This window comes from Odocoileus virginianus, chromosome 4 (assembly GCF_023699985.2).
Source record: "Odocoileus virginianus isolate 20LAN1187 ecotype Illinois chromosome 4, Ovbor_1.2, whole genome shotgun sequence".
In the NCBI taxonomy this organism is placed as follows: Eukaryota; Metazoa; Chordata; class Mammalia; order Artiodactyla; family Cervidae; genus Odocoileus; species Odocoileus virginianus.
The window spans coordinates 19,235,157-19,252,777 of NC_069677.1; the positions used below are offsets into that span (position 1 = coordinate 19,235,157).

The window sequence follows — 17,621 nt, forward strand, 5'->3', positions numbered from 1 at the left end:
TTTGATCGGCGGGAGGAGAGTCGAAAATGAAACTGTGCGTCCCTTGAGGTCTTAATTTTTCATCTTGGCATTTTTTAGTGTTTAGACGTACGTAGTCATTTTTGGATAAACGTGGATTGAATGAACGGAAAGCCTGGGAAGGCTCACAGAGGAAAAGGGCAAGGGGAGAAAAAGGAGGAAACGAGCGGCACCGGGACACTATGCGTACCTGATGCTCCTCGAGTTGTCCCCACTTGGCGGTCTGGACCTTGCCCCCAGAGTTCGGTCCCCATCGCGGGCTCCCGCGCTCCCTCTCGCTTCCCCGCAACCCGCCCGGAAACCGCCAGAGGGCGCCGCGCGGCGGCCGGGTCAGGCCGGGGGCGGGGCTGCTTTAAATCGCGGCGCCCAGCGGGTCTGCATCTCAGTCGCAGTCCCGGAGCAGCCTCAGCTTCTCACCTCCGAACTGCAGCCCCGACCGAGACGCGGACCCGGACCTGGAGCGGGTCCCGGAGCTTCTCCGACGTCAGCGCAGGGAGCAGGATTCCCTGCAATAACTTCCTCCGCTAGGCTCGTCACCCCCGCGAGTCCCGGGTGCGCACCTGCAAACTCCGCCTTGTGCACCTGCTGCCCCTGAGCCAGCGCGGGCGCCCGAGCGAGTCATGGCCAACGCGGGGTTGCAGCTGCTGGGCTTCATCCTGGCGTTTCTGGGCTGGATCGGCTCCATCGTCAGCACGGCGCTGCCCCAGTGGAAAGTTTACTCCTATGCTAGTGACAACATCGTGACGGCCCAGGCCATCTACGAGGGGCTGTGGATGTCCTGCGTGTCGCAGAGCACCGGGCAGATCCAGTGCAAAGTCTTCGACTCCTTGCTGAATCTGAACAGTGAGTGCCTTCCCCACTCCCCCAGCTGTGACTCAGGGTGGTGTAATGTTAATCCTTCAGTCGTGTCCGACTCTTTGCCACCCCACAGACTGTAGCCCGCTAGGCTTCTCTGTCCTTGGGCTTCTCCAGGCAAGAATACTGGAGTGGGGTCGCCATTTCCTCCTCCAGGGGATCTTCCCGACCCAGAGATCGAACCCGGGTCTTCTGGATTGCCGACAGATTCTTTACTGTCTGAGCTACAGGGACCCAACCCCAAATGGCTCCCTTTTGGAGTAGTGGCTATCAAATGGTTCTGTTCTGTGATTACATGTCTGTCAACCTTCAGTGGATCAAGTCTTCTGATCCTGTGCCCCGCCATAAGGTAGTAGAGAGAACCCTGGTTTGGGGAAAAGGGACAACCGGACCTAAGCTCTAATTTTTCTTCTAACTCCCTAGATGACACTCTTCTCATGGTGTGGGTTTCATCTTACATACCCATGAATGGGGTGGCAATTGAGCAAGTGGGAGCCAAACTCGAATTTGAGCTCTTAGGCCTTTCTTGGACATTCTCAGATTCTGTGAAAATTAAAGAACTGTAGGGTTAGGGCAAGAAAATGATGTGCCTTGAAAAGTTTGGAGCCTGAAAGCGTCTCCAGTTTGTAAAATTAAATAGATAATGCCAGTTATTAAGTATAACTGTTTTCTCTATCTCTACTATGAGTTATCATGAGAAGAAATCATGTTCCTACATAGACTGTCACAACCTAGTGTCTTCTCACACTTGAGTTTGAATCTTCTGATTCTTTTGACTTCTAAAATCCAGTTAGTGTGAAGAGGGGCTTCCCCAGTGGCTCCGTGGTAAAGAATCCGCCTGCAGTGAGGGAGACCTGGGTTCTATCCCTGGGTCAGGAAGATCCTCTGGAGAAGGAAATGGCAACCCACTCCAGTATTCTTGCCTGGAGAATCCCATGGACAGAGGAGCCTGGCAAGCTACAGTCCATGGGGTTGCAGACTCTCAGATACGACTGAGGAAATAGATAAGTGTGAGGAAGTCTCTCCCTCCAGTGACTCCTTCAAGAAGTACTCTCTTAAGATTCCCCAGAAGGTTTAGCTCTCAGACCAGGAGTCTTCAGAGGAGATAGATTGTATGGTCTTATTTTGGAAAGTGAAGGTGGGTGGCAGGTGGAAAAAGGATGAGAAGAAAGAGAAATTCAAAATTACCTCCCTGCATTATATAAAGGAAAAAATGAAGCCACTGAGGAGAGACAGCTGATGAATGCAGAAGTCAGGAGAGAGAGAGGTCTTCTCTGAGTTTCTGTTTTCCACAGAGGAAATTCTATGTAATGACTGCTGGCTTCTTTCTTTCATAAGTTTGTGCAGGATCATGTAGAGAGAAATAGCCCTAGATATGGTGGAGAGAAGGGTGACAGGATGGATTTTTTCTTTTACTGTTTTTTAAAATAAAAAGTTCTGAGTGTTTTGTCAGAAATTCATTAAATTCCTGCTTACTTAGGTAATAACAATTCATCGCTAGAGTAGCTTCCTTGAGACATGACATTAGTTGTCCTGAACTTGTGTCTGTCATGCACTTGAACTAACTTGAATAAAAGCTTCCTTAGCCTTGGCCTAGACAAACAAGCCTGCCCACCAGTCCCCTTTGTGTGCTGATGGCAAGCAGTGTTCAAGCCGTCGCTCAAGTTTACTTCAGTTGCTTTCTCCACCTCCTGTGTGTGGTTTTGTCAAAAGCCATGCCCTTTAGAGTTGTTCACTCTGTTCCAAATCTGTTTAAAACTCTTGAGTACCTGTGGAATTTGTGAGTCAGTGTACACATGGCGGTTTTTAGTGTTGCCATTTCAGCTTTTCAGAGTTCCCATATTAGGATTCTTTTATGCCAAATATAATGAGTACATTAAGTATATGCCTTTATATAATCATTGAATCTCCTCATGGATGGATAAATACGTGTAAGCAATTGTATGGCATTTGGCATGTCATATTGAAGCCCTGGCAGATGGAGATGGTTCTAAGGACAATTCCAGGTATAGCTCTGATTCCTCTGATCAAAATGATTCATTTTCTTATTTTTAAGTATCTTTCAAATTATATTTATTCAGCTGCCCCGGGTCTCAGTTGTGCCACTCAGGCTCTTTGATCTTTTGGGGGGCACCTTGGATCTTTTACTTATGGCATGTGGGATCTAGTTCCCTGACCAGGAATTGAACCTGGCTCCCCTGCACTGGGAGTGCAGAGTCTTGGCCCCTGGACCACCAGGGAAGTACTAGTAGTTCATTTTCAACATGTTCAAATAGACTTCCTTTTACCTTCCTTAAACGGCCAAATGAAATCAGATCGACCCATGTTGTAATTACCGAAACAGGTTATCCCTACGCATGATGATGTGTTAAAATGTTTTATTTTCATTTATTCCTAGTTAACATAACTGTTATGATTTTTAAAACTATGGTGGAAGATCTAAACAATACCTTTCCTTTACCCATTTTGGAGATTGCTTTCTGATGATTTTTTTTTTTTTTAACTCCACGTCAGTTCCTATTTTCCTTTTGGTTAATGCCAGTGTTTATCGAAGGTGGGGCTGAGGCCTTTCTCTCAAAACTGGCTCTCAGAAGAGAGAGTCTTGACTCACAGGTATACTTCCCAACCTGCCAGTGACTCATTAGATGCCTTTGGATGGAGCCCAGAGAGCCTACCTGTCTCCATTTCTCCACCTGGACAGTTGTGCTCATGCCCACCTGATGTAGAGACCTGAGAGGTGATTCACTGGCTGTTTTTGGTGTAGTAGCATGATATCCAGAGGTGAACAGGATTATCTGTGCATATAACTAGTGCTCCTTGAAGTAAGTTGCACTCCACAAAGTGCTTTTAGGTGACAAACTTAGAAGTTTCTTAAAATTGTAGCTTGTTCTCTTTGCCAGTGGAGCCCACCTGGCAATTTAGGGCTCAGATTCTGGGATTTATAGAGGTTATAGCACTAGATGTGCTAAGATCCCTGGTTCCCCTTCTCTAACTAGTGTCAGCTGCAAAGAGCACACGGCAGTGTCTGAAGGGATGCAGTGTGCTTAAGGCAATATCAAAAATGAGATAGAGCAAAGCTTCTTTAGATGGTTCTTACAAAGCAGTTTATGAAAATGTAACTGGGGAACTTCCTGGGTAAACAAATAATACACCATGGATTGTGGTTTTACTGTGGCTGAGACAGTTTCACTTCCATCCAAGAATCGATGTTTATTGACACTGATGACTGATAGTTGGAATATGCAAAAGAGAGTGCCAGATAGAGTTGCTTTTCTTGATTAAACTGTACATCTTGCCTTGTTTTGATTCAGTTTTCAAACTTTTGGCAAGCTAGTTCCTATTTCATGTGCTTAGTTAATTGCTTCTCCTGGCTTGACTTTAATAGCTAGAGCTGTCCAAAGACTGGGTTGCCCCAGGAGGTTGCATGGTGGGAGGTGTGCCGGCAGAGGAATAAATAAGCATTTTGAAAGAATGCTGTAGGGAAAATCCAAGTCCCAGACAAATGGGAGGTTAGGCTAGACTCTCTGTAAGTCTCATCTAACCTTAGGATTCTGTAATTTGTTTATAAGCTCCTCTGGCCTGTTCAACTTGCTTTACATGAATCCACATGTGTGTAGGTGCGCTTTAATGAGTATTGGTTGTCGGTGAATTTCCCAGAACTCTCACCATGATGTCAGGCTCAATCAAAGAATAAAATGACTGAGTTGGATGGTCTTTGACACAGAGGCAGAGATGAAGGCACCTCCTTACACTTCCCTAGACTGCATTAGGCCTGATGAACCACTGGTGTTTAAGGGGCCATTTGTGTTCAGATCTGTTTTAAGAATTAGTTCTCATTTTTGGAATGATGAAAGTCAAAACCCAAGTTTTGAATACTCAAACTTGAATACTCAGTTCTGACCCTGGTTCTACACGAACTAGCTGGTGTTTATAATGGTGAGCCACTTGATCTCTCTGGACTGTAGTTTCCCTCCTTATAAAGTAGGGCAGAGTGGGAGGAATAGGGAGATGAATCCATGACTCATTCATCCATTCAACCAGCCTGAGCCAGGCCCTATCCTTATTCCTAGAAGTGCAGCTAAGATGACTGATAATGTGCAAATGTTGATTCCTTTCAGCACCAACAGTCTTTGTTACTAACTGCCATGATGCAAAGGACATAGGCAAGTGGCAGAGTTTAGGCTTCCTTGACTGGAGTGATGACTAAGTGGCACAGAAGTAACACAGAAGCATACATTTAATCATGAGACAATTTCTTGTAAGAAACAAAAAATGATAGCAAAAATGTTTGGAACATCCTGAAAAGTGGTTAAGTCCTGCCTTATCCCAGACCACAGTTATTGACTGTGCTGGAGTCTTGAGGTCACACCCAGTGGCCACCAGTTCATACATCAATCAAATGGAAATGCTAACAGTGAAGACTCTTGAGAAACTTTGAACTTGACTAAAAGTGAACAATTTAATAAGTGAAGATGTCATGGGAGTATAGCTCTGTGACACTCTGTGATGAGTTCATTTAATTGCAGAAGAGAAAAGAGGATTTTTGTTCTAGTCATCCAGTGGTCAGTTTATCTGCTTAATACTTGTTAAGCAACTACTGATGCAAAGAGGGACTGCATGAAGATAGAGATATAATTAAAATCTTCTTTATTTATGACATATAATAGGGTAATAATATAGTAATATGGCTAGTAAATAGCATGAACAATGCCAGGTATTTAAAGAAGTTTTGCTGCTTGTATAGTAAGACTTTAGAAATGCTTTAGGAAAAAAAAAAAAATTCCACTGACTTGTCTCTGCTTGTCTTTCTACGCCTATGTTGATTAACCTCTCTGTAGTAGATCAGTAACTTCTAACTCATTTCTTGTCTCGTAAGTAGAGATCTTTGTAAATATGTTTTCAAATTATACTTTCAGGTTGCAAGTGTTAAAACTCCTTAGGGAGTCTTTAATCTCAAGATTATCAGTCTAGCTAAGTATAATTAAAAGACCGCCTTCTCCATGTACTGCTGAATAATTATGAGGAACAATAAACAGTGTACCTTTTTGAATGTTTGCTAACCATTTTCTCCAAAGACAGTTTTAATCGGTGGTAATAATATTGTAGAGGCAAATTTAATGGGCCAAAAAGGAACATACTTGCTTCAGATTGGAGCCACTCAGGTCAACTCAGAGTTAATAGTTCAAGACTTTATCTCTCTGGCCTAAACTATTTGGTGGCTTTCAACTTCTCTGCCCTGCTGGTCATTGTTCCACTAGGAAAAAACTTCATCTTGGAAGCTCATTAGATGCATAATTTAGAAAATTTTTAAAAATTAGATTCGGTTAAACAAAAAGTATGATTTTTTTCTCTGTAGGTGAATTTCTAGCTTTTAATAATCTAAACTAGATCTGGCTTTATGTAGCAAGATTTTAGTATCTTGAGGCTTTCTAAGAGGTGTTTCTCAGTATTATTTCAAAAATTAAGCTTAACACAAAAGATATTTTTACCTATTATATATGAATTTTTAAAAGATAAAGACATATTAAAATTTAAATTAATTGATCCCAGATTGAATAATCCATGAAGCTTGCCAGGCACTGTTCTAAGTGCTTTGAATAGAAATATGAACAAATATTTGGCCAAGTTATCAAGGAGCCCACAATTACATATTTTAGCTCTCTGACTTAAAAGGCTTCCATAAGACGTTAATTTGAAGGATTCATCTGGTTCCAGCTTAAAACTGTGCAATAGATTCTATCTGCATGTAAAACCCTCATAACTTGTAACGTAACACTTGCTTACTTTGATTTGTAATCCACCATTACATGTGCCCAACTAGTGAGTTTTCATGCTGTTATGATTCTCAGCCTTTTTATCCCTATGTTTACATTTCTCCCCACATATCACTATAGTTAAGAATTCGTCCAAATATCTCCAGTGATGCAAGATGAGATTTTGTGTTTGATGCCCATCTAGTATTGTAAAATACAGACATTTCCTAAGCCAGTGGATGTCAGGACATAAATGAAAAAATACTGCTTCACAAAATAACACTATTGCTTTATCAGATTTTTTAAAATGAAACATGATCTCCTTGCAATATATGGTTTATATGATTCCTGAGTGTAAGTTCTCCCCCATTTTTTCCATTATTTTTGTGCATTATGCAAATAATTATTTATACTATAAGGCTTACTAGGGTTTGTAGCACACAGAACAAAATATCTGTTCCTTTCCCCTTAGAAATTTTGTAAAGTAGTGGAAAGAATAAAATGGGGTGTGAATTAAATGTGTTTTCTTTGAGAACTGAAAGGAGAACAAACTCAAGAGATGAAGACTGTGAAAAGGAGATAATCCCAGGCAAGTGCAGGTGGAGTCCTGAAGTGGTCAATCCATGTATGCTCCCTGCCTGGGTGGTTTTATATAGGCCTGACTCAGGAGCTTGAGGCACAGCAGACTCCTCGTGAAGAGTAGCTTGTGATCCAAGTGCTCAGACCTGCTGGGCTGGTGGCCTGCTGTTTACACATGAAGTACAGATCAGAATGATTATAGAAGCTGGATCTGGCTTGAAGCCCTACAACTCAAAGTAGAAAACTTAGACATCAGAGAAAGCAACCAAAGTGATGAATAAAGGTTGGAAAATTGAGCTTAATGGACAGACAGAGCAAAAGGTGGTTGAGAGAAGTAAAAGGCTATACATATTTGAAGGGCTGTCAGAGGAAGACAGAGGGTAAAAAATCTTTTCATTCCTCCTTTAAGATCCTAAATGGCTTCTGCTCACATTTAGAATAAACTCCAAACCCTTTTCCCTAGCTTGCAAAATTGTACATGATAAATGCCTTCTTCTTACCTTGCTAACCCTCTTCATTTTACTTTCCACATCCAACCATCTTCCAATAGTGGCTAGCTTTCCCAGTTTGTCCAGGATTGAAGACCTTCTCAGAAGGCAGGACTTGTAGTTTTAAATCCTAGAGAGCCAGGCAAAATGGATGAGTGGTCACCCTGTCCTCCACATGAATCATCTCTTGAGACTTTCAGCATCTCCTTTTCCAGTGTTCCTTTGACTGAAATGCTTTCTTTCTGAGTGGCACTTAGGACCAGATTGGAAAACTCTGTTATGTAGAAGAGGATATTTATTTTATTTTTTATTTTCCTTCTGAGCATGATTGCCTTTGCAAAACTGTTGGCAAACCAGAAGGAAGGACACACCATAATTATGGTGTCCTTGGTACTTTTCTCTTCATACCACAGTATCGTTGGTGATTCAAAGGGAGATTTCATAATAATCTTATAAGCAGCTATAATTCCTGGTAACCCATGATCCATGAAATGTGTTTTGATTCAGAAGTTCTTGTGCCAACCTTCAATCTTCAAATAAGTGTATAAGTTGGGTGCACACTTGCCCACAGGTGTTTATGGGCAAATGAATCTGTGACAGGCGCATGAGAATGCCTTTGGTTTGCTTTTTAATTAAATCAAATAAAAATTTATCTTGGCTTCCCAAATATCTCTCATATACAGTCAAGAAATGTCTTTGATACTTTCAGAAAGAGCTTACTATGATTTTATCATAGATTGCCTGGTTGTGCAAGGATGAAATTATTAACAAATTTAAATAAATTGATGTTTTAGAACTCTTTAGTGTTAATTATGATGTGTAGCCTAAATTCTCAACCCTAAAATTACTGACACTGAGCCTAAGTCTAAATTAGATACTGAGATATAAAACCTTTCTATCATGTCACCCAGTGTTGAGACCATTAGGAAGTCAATTGTTCCAACTTCCTGGTTAGAGATATCATCATTCACACTTTATGTAATAAAAACATGGTCCTAGAGAATAGTAACCTGCTTACCCATAACATAGCACACTTTGTTATTATAATGTAAATAATTTTTATATTTGCAAAAAGACTTGTCATATGTTAACACTGTCAAAGAAATAATGATCTTTATTTGACTGAGGAAATGAATCTAAAGTCAAACTCATCTAACCAGTGTAGTTTCAGCTCACTTTTCTTTGAAAATTTGTGCCTTTATGCCATAGGGATGGCATCACGCTTTTACTCTTTAATATATTTACTGGTATATTTCAAACCTGGCCCTATATATTTGATCATGACTTAGTATACCAATGACAAGAACAAGAAATTAGAAAATTAGTGGAATCCTAAGAAGTGCTACATTGAATTACTGTCAGCCATTTTAGAACATAGTAATTTAAATAGTTTAAAACACCCAGTGATATTTCTGAATATAAACCTACTATGTTCCAAAATAACATCTCAAAGGCCATTATGTTTTGTTCTGAGAAAATGGTTTTCAGATCGCCCACCCCACCCACATCACTGGAGACATGTGTTGCTTATCCAGCTAAGATAACCTATGAGAAATTCATTTCTTGTCTTCCAAATTCACTCACCCAGATTTTCCCCAGCTTGATGACTGAAGTGTAAAGCTATTGACTGTTACCAAGATATATTGTAAACCATTTAAAGTATAAATGGTTTAACATTAAGGATAATATATGATTGTTATTTCAGAATTGAAATTCTCCATTAGTAAGAATTAACAATGTGTTCTAAGCCTATTCAACCAAATCATTAATTATTTTTCAGAGGATTTTGAATATAATGTTAAAAATATAAGCTGTTAGAGCTGGAGCAATTCTTATTTATCATTCAGCCAGATATTTGTTTTTCTGGAGGAGAAACTATGTTGGTTTCCTGCAAAGGCATCACTAGAACCGGGGTCTCCTGACTTCTGGTTATGTTTTCTGTCTTCCATACAACACTGAAATATACTTGACTTTCTACCACTCTTCTCTTGTTGGTCTAGGCATGATTGTTACATGTTTTAAAATGTTTTTTGTCAGGCACTCTGCAAGCAACCCGTGCCTTGATGGTGATTGGCATCCTGCTGGGACTAATAGCCATCTTTGTGGCCACCGTTGGCATGAAGTGTATGAAGTGCATGGAAGATGATGAGGCTCAGAAGATGCGGATGGCTGTCTTTGGGGGCGTGATCTTTCTTATTTCAGGTAAGAGAGGCCCTGTCCCTCTTAGACCTTATCAAACTCTTTCTGACATTTTTTAAGGTCTAGTTTTTGGCTTCCTTAGATAATGTTGGATTTATGTTGGCTTTATTGCTCTTGAATCAATTGAATTTAGTTCCTTTAAAATATGAAGACATAGAAACTTTAAATCCAGTTGACTTTCACATCCTCAAATGGGAACTGAATAAAAATCTGAAATCTGTGTTCACAGTGGACAGGTCTATTCCCTGAGGTTTCAGGTGCCAACTGGTTCATTAGAAACAGTCTCCTCAAGTGAAGGGAGAGATTTTTTTGATCTAGCAAATACTGAGGACCAATTCTGTGTAATTCAGAAAATTTCTGTGGTGTCTCTACTGATACTACATGGGAAAGATGGGGAATGGTGAGAGAGAGCATGAAGAAGGTATAATTATACAGGTGTGAATGAATGGAATGAATGGGGCTGGAATTATTGGAAGAAGAGGAGGATATTATTCCATATAAGCAATACTGATTCTGAAATGAACAGGTTTTACCCATAGATCAATGAAAAGAAAGGGCATTTAGAGTTCAGGTGGAATGTTGGAATGGTAGGAAATGAGAAAAAATGAGTTAAGAAAGAAAAATAATACAGAAAATCTTGGAATAAAAACCTTGATAAAAGAGTGAGGTTATATTTTCCATAGAAAATAAATATGTATTTATTGCTTTATTCAAATCTTATTTTGTGACCTTTGAGAAAATGAGATAGAAGAGGACATGGACAGTTAATTTGTAAAATCTTATAATAAAGTTAATATTAAATAAGTGTGCATATAACATTGTGCATGTATATAAAATAATAGACTATTATATGTCATATACAGTAGGTATCTATTGTTTTGAAATAGACTATTACATATGCTTTCCTGATGGCTCAACAATAAAGAATCTGCCTGCCAATGCAGGAGATACAGGTTTGATCCCTGGGATGAGAAGATTGCCTGGAAAAGGAAATGGAAACCCACTCCAATATTCTTGCCTGGGAAATCCTATGGACAGAGGAGCTTGGCAAGCTACAGACCGTGGGGTCACAAAGAGTCAGACATAACGTAGAGACTAAACAGCAATAATACTATTACATAAACTATATATGGTAGTCTGTTGTTTTTGGAAATGACATTCCAAAATTCCAAAAGTGGTATAATCTACCACTAGGAAAAACTAGAATTAGATTTTTTCCTCATTTTCTCTTTAATAAAAGTATGTGGATTTCATGAACAATGAAGGAAGAATGCCTGTGGCTTTACTAAACATTTGGTTAAAGATTATTCAAATTGCTACCGCAAAGCATTTTATTCCCAACACTTAGGTTTTACACCAAAGGCTAAGAATACACTTACTGAGTAGAACTTGTCCTCTGCTGATCTTCTAGTAACTCCCGTCCATCAGTCCTGCAGTCTCAGGAACTTCCTAGGAGTGAGGGTTGCAAGTTCCAAAGTATTCATATTTTCTACTCAAGCAGCCAAAAGCAACAGTGTTTTCCTTCAAGTATTAGAGACAATTAGGTTGGAACACTTATTTTGTAGCAAGAAGAGGGCAATGGGTGTAGCATAGAAATATTTAATCTGTCTAAATTGATGAATTTTTAGACTGACTGTGTGCTAAGTCACTTCAGTTGTGTCTGACTCTTTGCGACCCTATGTGCTGTAACCTGCTAGGCTCCTCTGTCCACGGGGTTCTCCAGGCAAGAATACTGGAGTGGGTTGCCATGCCCTCCTCCAGGGGATCTTCCTGACCCAGGGATCGAAACCTGTGTCTCTTACATCTCCTGCATTGGCAGGCATTTTCCTTACCACTAGCAGCACCTAAGCCCAGACTATAAAAAGAAATTATTTAGGTTCTTTGGATAAGAAAAATGGAGGTATTGTATACTTATTTTAATAAATGATAGAGTAGATTATTTTGACTAAATGATTTCTGTGGGGCTGCCCAGGTGGCTCAACGGTAGAGAATCCACCCGCTAATACAAGACATGCGGATTCAATCACTGGGTCTGGAAGATCTCCAAGAGGAGGAAATGGCAACCCACTCCAGTATTCTTGCCTGGAAAATCCCGTGGATAGAGGAACCTGGCAAGCTACAATCCAGACAAAGACTGAGCACTGAAATGTGAAAGGCATAAGAAATTGAGAGTGTGCTGCATACGTTGATCTGATGTGGCATCTCAGTGAATCTCATGGCAAGACCTGGAACATCTGGCCAATAGGGGTGTAGGAATTTAGGTGATTGGTGGACTCTGAGCCAGGTCCAATGTGTTCCTGTTATCTAGCTATTTACATTCATTTTGATCCTTCAAAAATGTGAATTTTGCGTTTTGGCCAAGAAGAATGTAGAAGAGTTTTTACCTTCCCTTTTGTAAGTGACGAGCTTTACTAATAAGGTCTTTGGTTTAATCAAAAGTAGTCTAGCACACTAATTTATAACAATCTATTTTAAAGAGATCTTAAATGACCTGAATCTCCTGAATGTTTCCAAAAGAATGTTATTTGTGCCAGGGACCTTAAACTGTAAATGAATAAGATGACATGAACACTCATGTGTGTGCCTAACTTCAACCTAATATTTTTGTCTCTCTTAAGAGAACACTTATAAAAAGTCATGTTTAAACCTCTATTCATCCTAAATTAATGTCTTCTGAATTAAAATGAACTAAATTAAAAATGTCAGCATTATTGATGAAATTTCATTCTTGTAAAATGTAAATTTAATGAGCCATGCATTTATGCTCAGTGTTCCATGGTGATTAACAGTCTTTTGTTTTGAATTTCCATAGGTCTGGCTATTTTAGTTGCCACAGCATGGTATGGCAATAGAATTGTTCAAGAATTCTATGACCCCATGACCCCGGTCAATGCCAGGTAATGATAGTCACATATAAAATTGTTTGTTCTCTGAGAAAATACTCTTTTATGTTCTGTAAAGTCCTGTTAGTATGGTGAGTTCTCAGACTTGCTATCCAGAATTTTATGGAATTTTCTGCAAAAATTGAAAATAACTTGAATGGCCTGTGACATATTAAAAATAGTTTTATAATTACTTTAACAGCATGTATTGGTGACAAAATAAACTTCAAAGTAGAAAAGTTCCAAGCTGTATACTTTCCAAATGGAAAAGTATGCTGGACCTTTTTTCATATTTTTAAATTTTTGTTTAATATTCATAAAAATACCAATATATTTGAAACTTCATTTTTGAAGTATATTCTGATACAGCACTTAATTGTGATTATTTGTAACAAAACACAGTTTATGACTGATCGCAAAAACAGTTCTATTGTAGAGGTTAATAACCTCTAACAGAAACTTCATTCCTAACAATTTTATTTATTAAAAAAAACAATTTTATTTATGAAAAGGATTAGTTACCACTATGATATTTTGTGTCTCATCACATCCATAAAATAATTTTAGAAAGATCATCCTTCTTAATATTGCAAGTTGTGGAAGTTAAAGAGCTGACTCTTGGCTCTCATGTAATGATACCCTTTGATCAGAGACAGGTTCTTTGTCTCACTGTGTTCACTTCTTTAAAGCCTAATAACTATATTCAGAGTCGGGATGTTAAGATGTAATTATTGTTTGTTGAGTGCTAAGATGAATGGATGAAAAATGCTAGTGGTAGAGAGATAAGGTGTGCTTCTTTGTTTATAATCACCCATGTATAGGAAAACACATATTGCCGTGATGGTGTTGGAACCCATCCCATAAGACTACAAAGTAGGGACAGAAACTGCTGGAGGTCAATAGGCTAAAATTTTACCTATTGGATATGAAAGCACTTTATAAATTGCCAGGCACTATATCCTTACTTCCACTGTCTCACATGATCCTTAAAGTAGTACAGTGAGGAAGGTGGGATCATTTTAAGAGAAGCAGCTGCTGAGGTTGAGACATGGAGTTTGTGGCCCACAATTCAGTAGCTGAGAGTTTGCATCAGGATTCAAACTCAGGCCTTATCATTCTAGATCCAACCCTTCTCTTTCCTTATTGTCCACCATCAGTCACAGGTCTTCTCCCAGAAATATGGCTTAATACATCCACTTGGATCAACTTAACCTAGAACAATCAATGGGTTGTTTAGAAGTTTTTTCCTCAAAACCATAGGTCAGATTTCAGTGTTTATCAAGGGTTAACTGTTGAAAAGTCTAATAGTCTCCAAAACACTCTGGCAGGTTTTTTTTTTTTTTAATAGAATACTGTTGCTACTTGGTGATAGCACAACTTGTTAAGTTTTAGCCTAGGAACCATGTTCCAGACCTGATTTTTAAGGCATGTAGCATGCTTTACAAGTCTCCTACACATGGAAAAGTCTTTGGAAATATTTGTGTAATTAACCTGGTGTTACCTGCCACATTGCCTGATCTACTGTTGTAAATTGTCAACAACTGCAATGTGAACGTTCTCGTGTGTGTGTCTAACAAACCTTAAAGTACTTCATAAAACTTAAAGGGATCACAGGGGATTTTTTTTTCAGTGGAAAAAAATATGAGTGTGATATCGATTTCATTCTTTAATTACATTAGAGAAGTTTCCAATGGTCCATTGATTAAGCAAAGGTATCACCTTTTCTTTTTTAGGTATGAATTTGGTCAGGCTCTCTTCATTGGCTGGGCCGCTGCTTCTCTCTGCCTTCTGGGAGGTGCCCTGCTATGCTGCTCCTGTCCCCGGAAAGCAACATCTTACCCAACACCCAGGCCCTACCCCAAGCCAGCACCTTCCAGTGGGAAAGACTATGTGTGACATAGAAGTGAAAGCTGACAACCCTGTTGGAACCAACAGAAAATGGACATTGAAATACTGGCATTGACATTAAGATCTTAGCTTTTGACTATTGTAGTCTGAACTGTGGTATTACAGCAAAAAACATATTTTTTTAAAAAATATCCATTGCTAAAAATGACTTAGCCTTATCTTATCTCCTTTCCTCAATAGAGAGGGGAAGCGCTTTCCATTTGTATTACTGCTTCCCACTGAGTAATCATCTCAAATGAGGGGAGAGAGCATTTCTTAAATATATATAGATATGTACATAAACATGTTTTTCTATAAAAAAATTAGTAAGAGTTCTTATTCTCATTGTATTGGTACCAGTATTCTTAAAACATATCTAAAAAATGAAAAAAATATTTAATTCTTGATTAAGTCATTTATTTGGTATTTTTCAAATTCTTCTTTCTTTATGTATACATATCTAATAGGTCAAATATCACTTACCCTCCTTCAGAAGCTTTTAGTGTCTTTCACAGAAGACCTGACCTGCTTTTACCAAGTATGAATTATTTCAGTTCTTCACATGTGCCCTCTTTATATGTTTGTATCATATTTTTTTTTACCATGATCTTTTAGCACTTGCTGTGTCATCATTCAGTCATTCTTCATGCCTTTGTTTTTTGTGAGGTTGAGCTTAACTCTTGAATCTGATAACACATTTTATATGCCTATAGGTTAATTCCTAAAGTCAGTAAGAGTCTCTTGCAGACCAGAGCTTTGGGAGCAAATCTTTCTGTGTGTGACTAGATGGTATGTTCCTGTTGACTTTCCCATACGCCTCCTGTACCCTGACCTCTAACACACTTATTTGCTTTGAAAATATTTGTCCCATTGAAGAACTGTGTGCTGCTTTTCCAAGTAACACAATTCTATTGATTGAATTTTTTGAGCTACTTATTCACAGTTATACACCCTCCCATACTACCTATTCTTCTCCCCTTCCTTAACTGTATTGTTTTCTTGTATAGCTTACCTCTTCCCAGAGAGGAACAGACTGTTTGAATGAAGTACTCGAATTTCTATAGTGATAATCTGATGACAAATATTCTCTCTGTAGCTTATGGGCAAGTCACTTAATCTTTCTCCTCTTTTCCCATCTGTCAAATTGAGATAATGATAGTTAACCAGCTGGTAGAGTGATGTGAGTATTAATTAGTTGATATTATGCTCATTCTTTGAACATGAAATATGCCTAAGTAGTGTTTCTATTTGCTAAATTGGCTGTTAAGAAGTCGTTGAACCAAACCTACACACAGGCCTTCCCATGGCTAGGCACCTTCCTGTCTCCACAGGCCTGTTTCCTTCCTTTCAGCTGTGGCCACCATTCTGTTCCATTTTAACCATTGCTCTTAGTTTTCCAGTTTGTGGAAAATAACTCCTTCACTTCAGCAAGATGTTGTAATGGAAAGGGTGTTGACTTCAGTGTCTGGAGACTTGATTTGAGTCTTGGTGCTATCAATTACAGTGTCAGTTTGGGCAAGGCACAGGTTGCCCTAGATTTATTGCTTCATTTCTAAAAAGAGGATTGTAATGCCTGAACTGCCTACCTCACAGGGCTATTGAGGGGATCCAGCGAGACAGGATACATGTAAATGTGATTTTGTAAGGTGAAAAGTATTGTACTGGGGAAAAGAATTAAGGAATTTAAGTGCATAGATTTTAGACTACTTTTCAAATGACTGAAAAGAGAAATTTTAAGAAATGGATTTCCTGTCTTAACCAACCTCTCAAGTGAGGAGACAAGTGAATTTCAGCTTGCTAAGTGAAAAAAAAAAAGAGGTTTAAGGAAGTCTTAGTTTTCTTTGATCAGTGTGGCCTGATACTTTTTGTGTGGCTAAGATTTTCTCCTTTCAGGAATGCAGACTTGACCTAGAACAAGTTTGCAGATGTAATGGGTAAAACAGAAGTGTAAGTGTTGACCAAAGAATGGAAGATTTTTTGAGTTTTAATAACTTGTAAGGGTATACAAGATGGATATTGGTTAAGTGATGTTATCAGAGGTATTGCTACTAGCTGGCAGCTAACATAGCTAGGATAGATAGTTTAGAAAAAACCTAGTAAATTTTAGTGTGTCTTCCAAACCTGAAACTCTATGCTCCTAGAATGTATAATTCAAAGAATCTCTGCTACCTTCATAGATCCTAATGATGGGCAAGTATTAATACATGTGGTTACTCGTTGGTAAACTCTGAAAAGAAATCCATAGTACAAAATGGCCAACAGAATTGTGACACCAGAATCTGTCTGACTTTGATATTTTTGTACTCTGCTACCCTACTTGGATAGATATTTCAGGGTTTTGTAATGGGAATTTGTATAAAGCATTATTCTTTTTCAATAAATTTTTTAATATAAATCTTCAGTTTTTATTTTTTAATCATTTATTTCAAGATTGCCTTGCATGGAAGATGAGATGGCTCAAGATAGGATCCGGCTCACCATGTATTCCTGGGAAATAGCTCTGGTGCCTCTGGGCCACCTGTCAAGTATTTGAGTGACTCCACCCACTGGAATGCCCTATTGCTCTCCAACTGTGCTTCATCCTCATCAAGGGTGGTGATAGAAGAGAATGGCAGGAGATTACTTCATTTCTCTCATCCATAGAAAGGAGACATACTACAATAAATGACTAAGTAATAAAGTAGTCAATTGTAAAGCACTGTGAAAACTTAAGTTGGTTGTGTTTCCTACAAGTTGGCAGAGTGAAAGACAGCTAGAAATCCATTATTGTTTTTGTAATAATTACCAGGTGGTGCAATGGTAAAGAATCTGCCTGCCAACGAAGGAAATGCAGAAGATGTAGGTTCAATCCCTGGGCTAGGAAGATCCCCTGGAGGCAAAAACAGCAACCCACTCCTGTATTCTTGCCTGGGAAATCCCATGAACAGAGGAGTCTGTCGGACTACAGTCCATGGGGCTGC

The 17,621-nt window shown here is 39.0% G+C and overlaps 1 protein-coding gene across 1 annotated transcript; it reads left to right on the forward strand.

Moving 5' to 3' along the window:
* The first annotated feature begins 389 nt into the window (after positions 1-389).
* On the forward strand, positions 390-17,056 carry CLDN1 (claudin 1). The gene is made up of 4 exons (XM_020872825.2): positions 390-861; positions 9,731-9,895; positions 12,705-12,789; positions 14,508-17,056. The coding sequence occupies exons 1-4, from the start codon at positions 639-641 to the stop codon at positions 14,668-14,670; spliced, it is 636 nt and encodes a 211-aa protein (XP_020728484.1). The 5' UTR covers positions 390-638; the 3' UTR covers positions 14,671-17,056.
* Positions 17,057-17,621: the final 565 nt, after the last annotated feature.

Excerpts from the sequence above, each read along its gene's own strand:
- CLDN1 (XM_020872825.2), top strand. The coding sequence starts at position 639 with ATGGCCAACGCGGGGTTGCAGCTGCTGGGCTTCATCCTGGCGTTTCTG. Across the intron at positions 9,896-12,704 it reads CGTGATCTTTCTTATTTCAG|GTCTGGCTATTTTAGTTGCC; the intron begins GTAAGAGAGGCC and ends GAATTTCCATAG. Across the intron at positions 12,790-14,507 it reads ATGACCCCGGTCAATGCCAG|GTATGAATTTGGTCAGGCTC; the intron begins GTAATGATAGTC and ends TTTCTTTTTTAG.